The sequence below is a fragment of the Grampus griseus genome (assembly GCF_964374135.1).
Source record: "Grampus griseus genome assembly, chromosome: 14".
NCBI lineage: Eukaryota > Metazoa > Chordata > Mammalia > Artiodactyla > Delphinidae > Grampus > Grampus griseus.
Window position 1 is genome coordinate 45,093,788 of NC_139008.1, and position 17,005 is coordinate 45,110,792.

The 17,005-nt window shown below is 49.2% G+C and overlaps 1 protein-coding gene across 1 annotated transcript in view; it reads right to left on the reverse strand.

Annotated features, from left to right (window-relative positions):
* Positions 1-3,458: 3,458 nt before the first annotated feature.
* The window catches only part of NINL (ninein like), a 106,416-nt gene continuing 92,869 nt past the window's right edge, over positions 3,459-17,005 (reverse strand). Inside the window, exons 19-23 of the mRNA XM_082670711.1 lie at positions 11,331-11,489; positions 10,523-10,636; positions 7,637-8,023; positions 6,277-6,390; positions 3,459-4,370 (exon numbers count right to left, since the gene is read on the reverse strand). Coding sequence (XP_082526837.1) covers positions 4,179-4,370; positions 6,277-6,390; positions 7,637-8,023; positions 10,523-10,636; positions 11,331-11,489 — 966 coding nt within the window. The 3' untranslated portion in view covers positions 3,459-4,178. The remainder of the gene's footprint in view (positions 4,371-6,276; positions 6,391-7,636; positions 8,024-10,522; positions 10,637-11,330; positions 11,490-17,005) is intronic.

Genomic DNA, 17,005 nt, shown 5'->3' on the forward strand with positions numbered 1-17,005 from the left:
TTAGGGTCAGCTTGTCAGTTTCTGCCAAAAACAGACCTGGTAGCGTTTTGTTTGGAACTGCATTGAATCTGTGTATCAATTTGGGAAGAATTGACATCTTATCAATATTGAACCTTTCAGCCCATAAACAGCCCAGCTATTTTTGTCTTCTTCCTTTTCTCTCAGCAATATTTTGTAGTTTTCAGTATACAGGTCTATCATATCTCTTGCCAGCATTTCGTAGTTTTGATGCTGTTGTAAATGGTATTGTTGAATTTCAAATTCTAATTGTTTATAAATAGAAATACAATTGATATTGAACTTGTGTCCTGCATCCTTGCTAAACTCACTTTTTAGTTCTAATAGCTTTTTTGTAAATTATATCAAGTCTTCTACGCCATGGTCATGTTTTCTGTGAATCAAAAGTTTTATTCCTTCCTTTCTAATCTAGATGCCTTTTATTTCTTTTTCTTGCCTAACTGGACTAGTTAGAACCTTTAGGAGAGTACCGGATAAAAGTGGTTTGAACAGAAGTCCCTATCTTGTTCCTGATCTTAGGTGGAAAGCACTCAGTCTTTTACCATTAAGTATAACATAACTCTGAGTTTTTTGTAGATGCCCATTATCTGGTTAAGGAAGTTCCCTTCTATTCCTGGTTCACTGAGAGTTTTTATCAGGAATGGATGTTGGATTTTGTCATATCCTTTTCTGCATCTGTTGAGATGATCATAGAGTTTTTGTCTTTTAGTTTATTAGGGTCATCAAACTTTATTTTAGACTGCAGTCCACATAGTCTCTGTTACAGCTGCTCAGTGCTCAGTTGTAGCACAAAAGCAGGCCATGGAGCTAGCTTTCACATACAGCATGAAGTTTGCCAACCTCTGTTCTTCTATTCCTTATTCCTAGTGATGTTTATTATTTCCTTTCTTCTGCTTACTTTGGGTTTAATTGTCTCTTTTTCTAAGGTGGTAGCTGAGGTCACTGATTTCAGACCTTTTTTTTATGATGCAGTTACTTAGTGCTATGAATATTCCCCTAAGTACCACTTTTACTCCACCCCCACAAATTTTAATGTTTTCATTTTCAGTTAATTCAAAATATGTTCTAATTTCTTCATTGCTTTGTGGGTAATTTCAGTTTCCAAATATTTGGGATATTCCAGATGTCATTCTGGTCTTAAATTCTAATTTAGAAGAACCTACATTTTTTTTTTTTTTTAATTTAGTGGAGTAGAGTTGATTTACAATGTTGTGTTAGTTTTAGGTGTACAGCAAAGTGATTCATTTATACATATACATATATTCATTCTTTTTCAGATTCTTTACCCATATAGGTTATTACAGAATATTGAATAGAGTTCCCTGTGCTATACAGTAGGTCCTTGTTCGTTATCTATTTTATGTATAGTAGTGTGTGTATGTTAATCCCAAGCTCCTAATTTATCTCTCCACCCCCCCCACATTTCCCCTTTGGTAACCATATGTTTGTTTTCAAAATCTGAGTCTGTTTCTGTTTTGTAACCAGAATTTGTATCATTTTTAAAATTAGATTCCACATATGAATGATATCATAATGTTTGTGTTTCTCTGTCTGACTTACTTCACTTTGTATGATAATCTCTAGGTCCATCCTTGTTGCTGCAAACGGCATTATTTGTTCTTCTTTATGGCTGAGTAATATACCGTTGTATATATGTACCACGTCTTCTTTATCCATTCCTCTGTTCATGGACATTTAGGTTGCTTCCATGTCCTGGCTATTGTAAATAGTGCTGTGTTGGGGTGCGTGTATCTTTTCAAATTATGGTTTTCTCCGGATATATGCCCAGGAGTGTGATTGCTAGATCATATGGTAGTTCTATTTTCAGTTTTTTAAGGAACCTCCGTACTATTCTCCATAGGCTTGTACCAATTTACAGTCCTACCAACAGTGTGGGAAGGTTCCTTTTTTTCCACACCTTCACCAGCATTTATCATTTGTGGACTTTTTGATGATGGCCATTCTGACTGGTGTGAGGTGATAACTCACTGTAGTTTTAATTTGCATTTCTCTGATAATTAGTGATGTTAAACATCTTTTCATTTGCTTTTTGGCCATCTGTATATCTTCTTTGGAAAAATGTCTATTTAGATCTTTTGCCCATTTCTTGATTGGGTTGTGTTTTTTTTGACATAGAGCTGCATGAGCTGTTTGTGTATTTTGGAGATTATCCCTTGTTGGTCACTTTGTTTGCAAATATTTTCTCCCTTTCTGTGGGTTGTCTTTTTGTTTTAAAGTTTCTTTTGCTGTGCAAAAGGTTTTTAAGTTTCATTAGGTCCCATTTGTTTATTTTTGTTTTTATTTTCATTACTCTAGGAGGTGGATCAAAAAAGATATTGCTGCGATTTATGTCAAAGAGCGTTGTTTTGTTTTGCTTTTTTAATTTATTTTTTGGCTGTGCTGTGCTGCTTGTGGGATCTTAGTTCCCCGACCAGGGATCGAGCCGAGCCCAGGGCCCATGGCAGTGAAAGAGCTAAGTCTTAACCACTGGACCACCAGGGAATTCCCTAAGAGTGTTCTGCCTATGTTTTCCTCTTAAGAGTTTTTTCTCTCTGGCCTTACATTTAGGTCTTTGATCCGTTTTGAGTTTATTTTTGTGTATGGTGTTAGAGAGTGTTCTAATTTCATTCTCTTACATGTAGCTGTCCAGTTTTCTCAGCACCACTTTTCCCCATTGTGTATCCTTGCCTCCTTTGTCATAGATTAATTGACCACAGGTGCGTGGATACAAGAACCCACTTTATAGTGTTGAGTCCTCCTATCCAGGATCTGATCTTTCCATCTATTCCAGTGGTTTAAGGTTTTTCGCATTCAAGCATGTACAATGACTGTACAGACAGATAGTGGGGAGGTGCAGCAGCTTCAGGACAGCAGTTGCCTCCAGGAAGGTTGAATGCAGTAGAACAGGGACTGCGCTTTTATCCAAAATGTTGTAACAATGTTTTTAATACATCTGAATGTTTATGTAATACATATGAATGTTTCTTATGAAACTGTTTTTCTATATCTTTGAAATATTTTATAGTTTAAAAAATACTTAGGGGCTTCCCTGGTGGCGCACTGGTTAAGAATCCGCCTGCCAACGCAGAGGACACAGGTTCGAGCCCTGGTCTGGGAAGATCCCACATGCCGTGGAGCAACTAAGCCTGCGCGCCACAACTACTGAGCCTGTACTCTAGAGCCCGCAAACCACAACTACTGAGCCCGTGCGCCACCACTACTGAAGCCCAAGAGCCTAGAGCCTGTGCTCCGCAACAAGAGAAGCCACCGCAATGAGAAGCCCACTCACCACAGTGAAGAGTAGCCCCTGCTCGACACAACTAGAGAAAGCCCAAGCACAGCAATGAAGACCCAATGCAGCCAAAAATAAATAACAACAAAAAAACACTTAGAAATCAATTTTAATAGAAAAGAACTTTTATTGCAAATACAGTGACTCTTCATATTACAGTAGTTTACTCTGATAAACCAAATGGCCATAATTTATGTATATTTTGGATATAAAACTATACTTTTTTTTTTTTTTTTTACATATAATATACTTTCCAGTGTGATGACACTTCAATGAGGAAAAGATTGCATTCACAATAGAAACCATCCTCCCTGAGTCCACAGCCCTAAAATAACAAGCACTGTCCAAACATCCCTGCAGTGGAGCTGACCCCAACAAAGGGGCTTCCCCTCCTCTACCCCTCATCGCCAGTTGACAGTCACAGAAAGTGAAGCATTTCTGGAGTGTCTGTATCCACCCACTATGGAGAATGCCAGTGACTCAACCAGAGCAGCAACAGTGAAATGGCAGAACTGCAGAGCCCTGACTTTGCATTTTAGTCTCTGTAGCCAAGGTCAGAAGTCAAACATTAAAACTATTTTACCATTTACCTTGCTGAGAGCCCCCATAACCTGTTCCACTAGTAAGCAGCAAATTTAGGAATTTTACGTAGGGACCACTAAAAAAATATATAGTCTTTTCCAACATGTCTGTTTCCCCAGCATCTGGCACATAGTCGACCTTCATTAAATGCTTGTGGGGCGAACAGAGAGTCATAATCCTCATCTGTCCAGGGGTGTGCGGCCAATGAGCCATAGAAGTTACAGCATCACAGTGGTTTACTTTTAAAAGATGTTCTTTGAAAATGAACTCCAGGAAGAAAAGCAGTCTACACAGAGAGAGATGCTGAAGCGATCTTACTGAGTAGTTTGTTGAGAGCTCTAACTCTTTCTTCCAAGAATCGGGATTTTTTCTCAGCACCTCGTTGCTTCTCTTCAGTGACCTGAAGCGCTTTCGTTAGGTGAGCATTTTCCACATAGAGCTCCTTGAGCAGCAAATCGGATCGTGTATTCTTTTCAAACTGGACAGGGGAGAAAGCCACACTGCACTGTGAATCTAATGCAGAAATGCCACGCTACCAGCTTGCCCCTCCCAGTCTTCCACGTTGTTCAAACCACAGTTTGGGATTCTTAACAAATTGGAAGCAAATATTGGATGTAATGACAATTTTTGTTATCCTGGCGGGAGAGAGGAAATTGAGAATCTCATGAACTATGTGGTAGAGAAAACTTAAGCCAATTTTGCACAAATTGATTTTTACCATAAAATGAAGACAAAAAGACCAAAATCTGTAGGCCTCAAAAAGGAAGGAAATTGTCAAGAGTACCCAAAATGTTTGGCTCATCTCAGTGTGCTCTGCAGGCCCATCCCGTCACCCAGGACACAATGAGGCACTGTGATCACCACACACACAGCAGCTGTAGAGGCTTCAGTGATGGGGACACAGGCCACACTAGTCAGGATGCTAAGACACAGGGGTCCCAGATTTGCGCTTCGTGAGTCAGCACTACATACATTCACTCAAGTAGTTAACTGAGCAGCTCCGTTGGCCAGGTGCTGCCCTAGCAACAGCCCTGCTCTCACAGGGCATGTATTCCAATGGAAGGAGACAGACCAGAACCAAGCTCGCAGTTTTGGATGGTGGGACTGGTGGTGGACCAGTGTTGGGTGGTGGGACCTGCTAACAGAAAACCCAGGAGGGGACGCACAGCTGAGACTGAGGTGAACAGAGAGGGCTTCTCTGTACGTTGACATTTGGACGGAGAGCTGAATAAAGCACCGGGTAAGTCAGCGAGGCTGTCCGGCATGAACATTCCACGCAGAGCTGGCACATGTGGGGATGACAGGAATGGCCAGGAGGCCTGTGAGGAAGTCAGAGCTGCCATGCTGGCTGGGCAGGGGGCCAAGGGGAGGGGAATAGGTCCTGCAGAACCTTGAAGACCACTGTAAAAACTGCCTTTTACTCTGAGGGATGTGGAAAGACTGGAGGTTTCTGAGCGGAGGAGGGCCAACACCTCCGTCACATTTGAAGGTGACTGTTGCCGCTGAAAGCACATCAAAGGAAACAAGGACACCAGCTGTTAGGACCCAAGAGATGGGGGCTCTGTATCCCACGCTGAAGGCCTAGCTGAAGGATGAGATGGGAAGGGGTCCATCAGGACTCCAAGGTTTTGGACTTGGGCGGGCAGGTGAGGGCACAGACAGCTCTGAAGGACTCCTGTAAAGAGGAGCAGAGAGCTGGTAGGACCAGGGCTCTGGAAGGTGGTGTTGAGACAAGGCTCCAGAGGAGGGAAGGGCTGGGGCAGCGGGGAGGGGACACGGGCACATGCATTTCTTTGGGCACTTCTGGTCTTCCAGTGAAACAAGCACAGAGCACAGCTGAGGGGAGAGGTGCTGGAGGTCAGAGACAGGAGGGAAAGGGCCCACTGGAGAGGGCAGTGGGGGCGAGGGTGTAGTTGGGACAGCTCCCCGGCCACCCTGGCACCTCCACGTGCAGGAGCCTCAGGATTCACCTGGGGTTTGGGTTGAGGTTTTGCCAGGAGTGACTGCGGGAGTCACCGAGTCTGACTGCTGGGAAGGAACGTGAGGACCAGGGACAGAGAGGGTGGGAGGATGGCAGTGCCGGCAGGGGAGGGGCTGCAGAGATGCGGGGGTGGTCAGGAGCCGGTGGCCTGCACAGAGTGACGCTGCCCGGGGACCTGCAGCTCCGGATGCCGCAGATGAACCATACTTGACTGCTATGTAAGAAAAGTATTTCTACAGATTCTCATGTTTCATTTCCTGTAGCTCCAAGTAGAACTTTTAGGGCAGCAATGGCCTCTCTCTCCCCTCTCCCCCTCTCAGCGATTCCACAGGACATGGGGTTCTCTTGGGTAATGTCTCCCTAATCAGCTACTTGAATGCCCAAACGAGGCGTCATCACTCACCTGCTCTTTCAGCTCACGCACTTTCTCTTGGAGGAGCGCTTCCACGTTCTTCAAAATCATTTCCACCTCCTCCACCCGCTCTTCTGCGGCTTTCAGCTGTTTTTCATGTGCTTCCTGCACAAAAGGAGGTTAGAGACGAACACTGTACATTTTAAAAAGAATCATCACGGGTTTATTTACTTTAGAATGGAAATTAGCTGAAATGTGCAAATCTGAGTGTGTGGATAACCTTTCATCCCTGGAGGGACGGTTAGAAATGTCTCACAAGCCACAAAGCTGCATTTCTCATTGCAGTCTAAGCAGATCAGCAGACTGCTTTGTGCTAGGATTTGTCCTTTGAGTCCTAAATGACTCAAAGGTGAGTTTCCCCAAACACGTTAGTCTTTCTAAAGGATTTGACTAAATTTCTTTGTTTTGTCAACAATCTCTCACAGCTTAACTGTCTCTCCAGCATAACGTTTTTGCAGAATGCTGAAAGGCTAGTCTTCATTAGAATTTGTTTTACAAACGTCGAATTTCACCCACCTTTGCAGGCTTGCGCCAGTTCCTCCCTCGTGAAGGTGCCTCACCCTCTGGCCCCCCCCACCCCCCCCCACCTCACGAACTCTGAGGACCAAGATGTGCCCCGCAGGCTTACACTTTAAGGTGCTCACTCACTGGTGCCTGAGAGGGTGCTTTGAGGTGGGAACCACTGCCACCAGAAGTTGACAGAAACGGAAGCACAGAGAGGTTAACTGGCCTGAGGTCACTCGGCTGGGGTGGTGCAGCCATGCTCCAGATCCCTGCAGTGCGTGCTCTGAGCCACTGTCCTGCTGCCCTTTGAGGCTGAGACTCTGCTTCTATGTGCCTAGATGCCTAGGGCAGCACCTGGCACACAGCCGGGCTCCCCAAGTCTGTGCTGTCACTGTGCTGACCTCTTGTCCAACCGCCCCCCACTCCCTGGCTACCTTTAAACATGCCGAGCACAGCCCACCTCAGGACCTTTGCACCTGCCTGTACTCTCACAGGGCTACACAGGCAGGGACCCTGCCCATCACCTCCCTCGCGGCCCCTCTAGCACCATCTTTCAGGCCTGGAAGCGGGGACCGTGTGTGTGGCTGCGTGGCTGGCTGCAGACACATGCAGCCCGGCAGACAGACTGGGGGGCTTTGGGGTGCCTTCTGGGTCAGCTGCTCAACGCCCCCCAGTTCTCAGGGAAAGTTGGGTCCCATAGCTTCCATAAACCAGTCCTCACGTAGTGGGACATCTGCGGGGCCATCTTCCCCTGGGCACCTGGGCAGCTTTTGGCTAAGTCACCAAAGAGCCAACCTTACCCTCCCCGTCACCCTCAGCCGGCCCTCGGGCCCCTGTCCTCACTTACCCGTTCCTCCACCTGGAGCTGCCGAGCCGCCTGCCGCTCCCCTTCCAGCAGCTGCTGCAGCTCAGCCACGCGGCCCTGAGGCACCAGCTGCTCCATCTGCTCCTGCAGCTGCTGGACCGCGTGGGCGTGCTGGGACTGGGCCAGCTTCAGCCTCGTGGTGGCCCCGTACAGCTGCCCGGGGAGAAGGCACCCAGTGTTGGGGTGACTGCCCAGAGCTGCCGGGTCACTACCAGGCACAGAAGACTGCATCCCTACCTTTAAGGTCACCCCACAAGGAAAGTGTCTGCAGCAAAACCCACGATTCCTAAAGAGCCCGTTTAGCTGAATTCTGACGCCCAGACTCCATGCAGCTGGCACTTCTGCACAGTGAGAGCCAGGAAGGCCTGCCTGTAATCCTCCACGTGACCTCCCGCCGGGTTACGTAACCTTCTGTCATGTTTACCTTCCGGGTACATTACTGGGGTGTAATTCCTTTAATACTGTGACCCACGCCAGCTGTGTACGGCAACCTTCCTCTAAGTGAAGAGTTCACGCTCCTGACACCTGGCTGCGGCCGGGGTCCCAGAGGTGGGTTACACAGTGATCAGCGAGGGGCTGGGAGCAGGTGTGGATGGACCTCAGCACCCGCTCCCTGGGCACAGAACCCACTGGGGCGTTGGTACCAAGCTGTCCAGAGCCTGGCCACTTCCCCTGACGGACCACCTGGGAGGCCGGATCTCAACACCACTTCTATCACTTGGACTCTGGCAGCTTCGTCTGGAACACACAGAACTTCCCTGAGACCCCACAGACAGGAGAGGCAACAGCTCTGCCAGGGGTGCTGCCGAGGGCAGGCTGGAGAGGAGGGCGCTGGCCATGCCAGGCAAGGGCGAGGCTGTGAGCCCGCAGCCCCACTTCCCTCACCGTCCCGTGTCACTGCGTGTCTGACGGGTCCCCCCAGAGACACACCCATACACACGGGTCCAGCAGGGCAGCTACCGTGCTCTTTGGGATGAAGAGAGGGGAGGATAGTTCCCACACACCCTCCACCAGATGTAGCCTCCTCCCGACTTTCGAGATTCAGATGGTCACTCTGCAGTCACTCTGGCCCATGTCTGCGCCCCCACCCACCCGAAAGTGCTCTTCACACCCCCTGCCCAGGTTCCTCGCCACCCGCTCTCCACTTGGCTGGGTGGTACATCAGCACCGCCCGACTGAGTGCCCCGAGCCCCCTCCTTGTGAAGTGAGGCGCGGGTGCAGGCTGGGCTGCCTCCAGAGAGCCCTGCTCAACTGCCACGTGAGGAGGGGGACGTCCCCAGAAGAGCAGTGGGGCCACTGCAGCCGGGAAGCCAGGGCCTTCGCGTTCTGGATGCCCTCAGACAGCAGCCCCTCCTGCCCTGAATCCAAGCTGGACTGGCAGAATGTGGGGAAGTGATATTCAGAACTCCTGGGCACTGGCCTCAGAAGCCTAGCCACCTGTATGCTCTTCTGGGGGCGCCTGGTTGCTGTACCTCGAGAACCCCATGACGTGGAGAGGCCGGTGCGGGTGCCCCAGTCCATGGCACCCCTGTAAGTGCCCTCTTGGACGCCTGGCTCCCCTGCTGGACCTGTGACCTTGGAACCACTCATGGCGCACCGGTGACCACTCCCTCCCTCCCCCATGGCTCTGTGTGCACCTCACCTCCACACACCCAGAGGGTCCCTAGGTGCCCTGGAAGCTCCTTACTTCCCTTCTCCACTTTCATACAGGTGTGTTTCACGGGGGTCCTCGTCTAAAGCACAAAAGGGGACGCCAGCTTATGTCACAGCAGCCTGCCTAAGTGCAGTATCTCCTGCCGTGACGGCGGCTGAATGTTGGGCAGCCCAGCAGGCACGGAGACCTCCGGCAGCCCAGCCCTCCTGCCAGCAGATGGGTCTGACTCCTTAGCCTCAAAGGCTCAATCTAGCCCAGGCAATTTCTCAAGGTTCCTTTGGCACTAAAAGTAGAGAAGGGAGCCCCCAGTACGTGGCGGCACCTCGGGGAAAGTGCCTGCTTACGGCGGGGGGCTGAGCCCACAGGAGCCTGACAGCACCTCATAAGGCCCCGGTGGGGGGTCCCGCACCCAGACCGACCCCTCTGCAGCCCCGGGCCATCTGAGAAGTGACTGTTCACACCAGGTGACCACAGCCAAGTCCAGGAGTCAGGCCAGGGGCCAGTTGGGGAACCTGGTCCAAAGGCTGGGCAGAGGCATGCGGCTTAGAGACCCTCTCCCACGGCCCTTTTCCCGCTGCTGTACCCTGGCCCTCCAAGCACACCCCAGGTCTGAGTCCACACTGGGCCCGTGGCCCTCAGGGCACCTCACCCTGTCACCTCCCTTCTCCTGTTCAAACTCCTCAGAAGAACCAGCCCTGTGTCCCTGAACCTCACGCTGTCAGGCACCCGCCGTCCCTCCTGGGCCCACTCTGCTCACATATGTTTGTACCAGACCACGAACTCCCTGCCTCCCCTGAGCCTGACGCGCGCTGGACAAATGCTGCGGCAGGAGAGCAGGTGGAACAGCCACAGGTATGTGACACCTGGGCTCCACTGGGGGCGCGGAGCGGGGTCACCTCGGGGGCTGCTCTGCCCTGTTGGCCTGGACCTCAGAGGCCACCTGCCGCGTTCCCTGGCCCCTCCATCTGTAGAGGGCACACCGGGAGGCACTGCTATGGCCTCCTCCCCTCGTGAGGAACAGGCGCAGCTCTTCACGTGGCTCACTTGAGTTCAACCCGACCCTGGACTGAGCCTGACTCAGTTGGGCCTGGCGGATGCCCAACTAGCCGGGTGACCTGAGGCAGACCAACGATGCCCCTGGCTGGACTAGTCCCGGCCAGGCTGTCAGAGGCAAGGCTGACCCCTCCCGGGCTGGGACCACCGCACACACCCACCTGGTCCCGACTCTCTTCAAGGGCCTCTCTCAGCTGTGACTGTGCCAGTCTCAGGCTCTGACGTTCCTGAGTCACGTGTTCAAGTTCAAGTTCAAGTTTTTGGATTTGGTTATCCTGTTTTTTAAAAATCAATTTCACAAGTATAAGAAGTATCTTAGCAATGTGATACACGTTTAATGCAGAAACTTCAGAAAAGCAAAAATTACAAAATTCAACTCATCCATGATCCCAGCAGCCCGAGGACCCCACCCGACATTCTGCTGTATCTCCTGGCCCTCCCTCCACACGCACGGACTTCTGTCACTAAGACGTTGTATGCTGTGCTTTCCCCCTCTTATTATATCTTGAGTGTTAAATACTTTTCAGAAACATGGTTTTTAATGGCTGCACCATCATTTACTGACTAATTCAATACTGTCGATGATTTAAAGCTGATTCCAATTCTGTTTTGCTATTATAAATACCACAGCAATGAAAATACTTCCAGCTAAGTCCGTACACAATTTTCAGTAAAGTTCCCACTAGCAGAACCATGAAGCCAGAGCGCACGGACGTTCTTGATGCTCTTGACGTATATTTTGCCATACTGTCCTCTGGAGAGGTTGTACCAACTTACTCTCCTATCATCAAGGTTTAATTCCTCTCTACTACTTTTTCTAGATACCAGGCTTTGTAAAAGCTGCTGAAGTCCACATATTTTCAGGGCTTGCTTGTTAAGTCCCTCCCTTTACCTCCAGGCACATCAGGGCTGTTCCTCATCTGTTTTAGGCCAGCCTGTCTGCCCCTCCCTGCCGCGCCGGCCACTCACCTGCAGCTCCTCCCGGCATGCCGCCTCCTCCAGTCTCTGTGTCAGCAGCTGAACAGTGATGTGATTCTTCTTGCTCTGGGCCTGGTGGGTGGAGGCCTCCTCTCCCAGCTGCAGGACCCTGTGGTTGAGCTGGGACAATTCATCCTTGCATTTCTGACTCTAGAACAAAAAGGAATAAAACACAGATGAAAAAGTTTGTTTTGTTTTTTGTTTTTTTGCTGTACGCGGGCCTCTCACTGTTATGGCCTCTCCCGTTGTGGAGCACAGGCTCCGGATGCGCAGGCTCAGCGGCCATGGCTCACGGGGGCAGCCACTCCGCGGCCTGTGGGATCCTCCCAAACCGGGGCGCGAACCCGTGTCCCCTGCATCAGCAGGCGGACTCTCAACAAAAAGTTATTTTTTTAAACCAACAGCATTCCAGGGTTCTCAACCAGGGACACTCTTGCTCCCCGAGGGACGCTTGGCAATGTCTGGAGACCATTTTGGTCATCACAGCTAGCGGGGTGGGGTTACTACTAGAAACTAGTGGGTGAGGAGCTCAGCGTCCCCAGAGTGATGGGCTCTCTGGCCACAGGGCAGAGGATGAACTCTGGTCCATCCAAGAAGCAGCAGGCTGGGCACCAGGGGGGCTCACAGCGCATCAACATCCAACCACTGCTCTGGAGAACTGGCATGGTTTTCTTGTTTCTCCCACGGTTATTTCTAACATTATCTTAAGCAATTTGAAGGGAAAAAAAAACCCTCGTTATACTTGAGGCACATGATTCTCTTCAAATCACTGTCATTAAACACAAAATCCGAGGCTCTCGGTGGGGGGAGCACACTGATAAAATCTCCCACTTTGCGGGCAGCGGATGCTGGACCCTGGACGGTGTTGCCTGGGATGAAACAGCAGCCAGCAGGTGACACACGGAAGTGCGTTATTTCCAACCGGCTGTCACACACCTTCACACAAACCACGTTTCGCTCATCTGCTTTTCCCCAGCAGCCGCTCTGGAGGCCGAGGGTCTGCAGCCCTCCGTGCCTCAGAGCGGCGTCCACACACAGCTGTTGGGCGCGTCACTGTCGCCCCAGGGCCGGATGTTCCCACCACATCAGCCAGGCGCAGGAAGAAGCCGGCTGGGGCGAGAGCTATGGGTCTCTCCAGGGGACAGCAGAGGTCTGAGAAGCCAGAGGTGACAAAAACACTCCCAGAGGACTTCGCTGGTGGTGCAGTGGTTAAGAATCTGCCTGCCAGGCTGCACTGAATCCATCTGGTTGTGCCTTCCACACACACACACACACACACACACACACACACACACACACACACACACACAGGTATAATGATTGATTACTTAGAACGAGTTCCTCTAGGATGACATTTTCTTCTCTAAATTAGTTTTTTCTTTAAATTTAACCTTCAGTTTTGAGTCACTCAGTTGGCTGTTTCATCATATGATTCTTTGGTTGTCTCCCAGTGATGCCAGATGGGATCAGCACAGCCCCAGGTGCTAGTTGCTAATGCCTATAAAATACCACCCACCCCCACAAAGGAGAATCATTTAAGAGTTCTTCGGACTTCATCTTCAAAAGTAGCCAAAGAATTCATGTGACAGGTTATCCCAGAAAATCTTTTGCAGTTAGTGAAATTAGGGTATAACTAAGAACATTTGGAATACTACACACACAGTTTAGGTGATCTTGGTATAGTGGTGGGACAGCAGTAAAGTATTTAACATGTACATGCTCTGCTGGGGGAGACTAAAGGGAAAGAGGTGTTCAGCCTAGAAAAACATTTCGCAGTGGATTTCCTATGAAGTCAATGTGTCTTGGGTTTAACTTTGAAACAAATTAAAACATTTAAAAACTGACTTACTAGCATTTGTGGATTTCAGATTGAGACCCATGTAAAAGCAGTGCTTTATTCTGTGAAAAAAAAAAAGAATCCACCAGCTGATGCAGGGGACGTGGGTTCGATCCCCAGTCCGGGAAGATCCCACATGCCAAGGAGCAACCAAGCCTGTGCACAACAACTAATGAGCCTGCGCTCTAGAGCCCGTGAGCCACAACTACTGAAGCCCGCGCGCTCTAGAGTCCACGTGCCGCAACTACTGAAGCCCGTGTACTCAAGGGCCCGCGTGCCGCAACTACGGAGTCCGCGGGCTGCAGCTACTGAAGCCTGTGCGCCTACAGCCCGTGTTCTGCAACAAGAGAAGCCACCGCAATGAGAAGCCCACACATGCAACGAAGAGGAGCCCCCGCTCGCCACAACTAGAGAAGGCCCACGCATAGCAACGAAGACCCAATGCAGCCAAAATAATAATAACAATAATAATAAAAATTAAAAATAAATAAAAACACTCCCAGAAAGAGTAAGAGCTCAGCAAGGTGTCAGGACACAAGGTTGGCAGGTGAAAATCCACTGTACTTCTATGTCCTGACAGTGAACACGCAGAATCGCATGTGAAAAACAAAACACCATTTCTGGCTTCTGGTCTGGCCTGCAAAGAGCTTGGAAGTCATCACTCCCATCCTCCCAACAAGAAAAAGCTGAGTAACTGAAAACTCAACCACTCTTCTGAGACCCATCAGAGAACTGAGGTCACAGGGCAACTCAATGCCCTGAAAACTGGAGAGACGGGCAAAGAGAGTCACAGCTCACCAGGAGCTGACGGCTGGAGCCCGAAACAAAGTGGCTACTGTGGACGGAACTGTGTCCACAAACTCTCGGCTGTGTCTGGAGACGGGGCTTGCAGCAGGTAATTAAGGTTAAATGTGCTCAAGAGGCGGGGTCCTAATCTGACAGGACAGTGACTTTATGAGAAGACACAGTGAGAGGGCATCGTCTGCAAACCCGGAAGAACCTTGCCAGAACCAAGTCAGCCTTGCCTTGATCTTGGACTTCCGGCCTCGAGAACCGTGAGGCAATAAACTTCCGTGGTTTAAGCCACCTGTCTGTGGCATTCTGTATGGAGCCTGAGCGGACTAAGACAGTGACCATTCTGAAGTACACAGAGCGCTCTGTTCTCCTGCCCTCAAGGGAAATGTCCTTTTTACCAGATCAGAACCAGCGTGGGGAAGGGGATACCCAACTGCAGCCCCCTCTAAACTTTCTGACTCAGTACACACCTATCAGAGTGGCTAAAATAAAAGAGTGACAACACAAGCGTGGGCAAGGATGTAGGGAAACGATCAAGCACACATTGCTGGCAGGAACGGACACTGTTACAGCCACTCTGGATAAGAGTTGGGCAATTTCTTAAAAAACTAAACATGTAACTACCACACAACTCAGCCACTGCTCTCCCGGCCATTTATCCCATGAAATGAAAACCTATAACCACACAAAGACCTGCCTGAGAATGTTCACGGCACCTCTGTGACAGCCCCAAACTGGAATCAGCCCAGCCGTCCTTTAAAAGGTGAGCGTTAAAACAAGCTGTGGGCGACTTCCCTGGTGGTCCAGCGGTTAAGACTCCATGCTCCCAAGGGCCCGGGTTCGATCCCTGGTCAGGGAACTAGATCCCGCAGGCCACAACGAAGATCCCACGTGCCGCAGCTAAGACCATGCGCAGCCAAATAAAGAAATAAATATTAAGAAACAGAACAAAACAAGCTGTGGGACATCAATGCCTTGGAAAAGTGTCCAGCGACAGGAAGAAGCTAACCGGGGACACACAGCCGGGAATTATGATATGTGAGAAAAGGCAACCCCAAAGTTCGTATTCTGTATTCCTTTTGTACCACATTTTGAAATGACACAGTTTTGGAAATGAAGGGCAGTTAGTGGTTTTCAGCGGTTAGGGGCTGGGGTAGGTGGGCAGGAAGGCGGTGGGTGTGGTCATGAAAGTACAACGTGAAGGATCTTTGTGGAGCTGGAGCTGTTCAGTATCTTGACTGTGGTCATGGAGACACGAACCTACACAGGGGATAAAATTGCATAGAACGTGACACACACACGAGTACACAAGTAAAACTGGGGAAACCCGAGTAAGGCGCATGGATTGTATCAATGTCGACATCTTGGTCGTTGATATTCATTATGGACTGATCCCTGCCAATTCACATGTTGAAGCCCAAACCCCCAATACCTCAGAGTGACTGTATTTGGAGATGGGGTCTTGAAAGAGGTGATTAAGGTAAAATGAGGTCATATGAGTCCAATATGATGGTGTCCTAATACGAGATGAGGACACAGACACATCCGAGGGATGACCACGTGAGGACACAGGGAGAGGACAGCTGTATACAAGCCGAGGAGAGAGGCCGCAGAAGAAACCAGTCCTGCCCTGATCCTGGACTTCTAACCTCGAGAACTATGAGGAAATAAACTTCTGTCGTATAAGCCACTCACTCTGTGGTACTTTGTTACGGCAGCCCTAGCAAACTAACACAGATAATATTATACTATAGTTCCATAAAATGTTACAACTGGAAGAAACGACAAAGTGTATTTCTCTGTAATATACTTCTCATAACCACCTGGGAGTCTGCAATCATCAATACTAATTTCAATTTTAAAAAGAATTAAAAAACAAAAATAAAAACAAGAATGACACATCCCAGCTTCTGTGCTTCAGTCCAAAAGCCAGTAAGTGAGACCAAGTACAGAAGGCATTTACTTATGGGGCAAAGGGAGACCAGTGTGGAGGTCAGTGCTGAGTGAGACAGGGCATTTACCTGCAGGGTAAAGGGATTAATCAAATAGTTAAGTAAATCTATTGAAGATAAGGAAACCAGGTTTTTCATTGCTAGAGGCAAGAGTTACAAATATGGAAAGGGAGAAAACTAGAATTATCCCTGTGATGTTGGAATTGCAGATAAGAGTTTGAATTCATGGTTTTCAGTAGGGAGATATATAAATAAGTATACCTGAAACCATGTGCATGTGAGCATAATAAATATATGTATACACTCCCTAGCTCTATGCACTGACTGCACCTGGACATAGCGATGCCAGGAGCCGTGAGCACTCCTAGTGCCCAGATCTCGGTCTCTAAATACCATTCGGAACTAAAAGTCACCAAGGGCTCCTTGGAGAAATAACTGCTTCCAGGACTGGGGCAGGGAAGTACTAGATGAACCTGGAATATCGTGAGGCACCAGAAAGTGAGGAAGTGTGCAAAGAATGACCAGGACCTGTCAGGAGGACCCAGAAGTCCCCCTGAGGGGGCTCTTATTGGCCAAATCTGGGATAATCTGAGCATAAAAATAAATACTGATGGTAACATATTAATAACCCATTGAATAAAACAGGAATCTATGATAGTAACATAATGATGAATAAATAAATGGAGGGCTTCCCTGGTGGTGCAGTGGTTAAGAATCCGCCTGCCAATGCAGGGGACACAGGTTCGAGCCCTGGTCCGGGAAGATCCCACATGCCGTGGAGCAACTAAGCCCGTGCGCCACAACTACTGAGCCTGCACTCTAGAGCCCGTGAGCCACAACTACTGAGCCCATGTGCCACAACTACTGAGCCTGTGCTCTAGAGCCCATGCTCCTCAACAAGAGAAGCCACCGCAATGAGAAGCCCACGCACCACAACGAAGAGTAGCCCCCGCTCACCGCAGCTGTGGAGAGCCCGTGCACAGCAACGAAGACCCAGTGCAGCCAAGAATAAATAAATAAAATAAATAAATTAAAATAAATAAATAAATGGAGAGAAGAAAAAGCTCTTCCTTACACTAGAA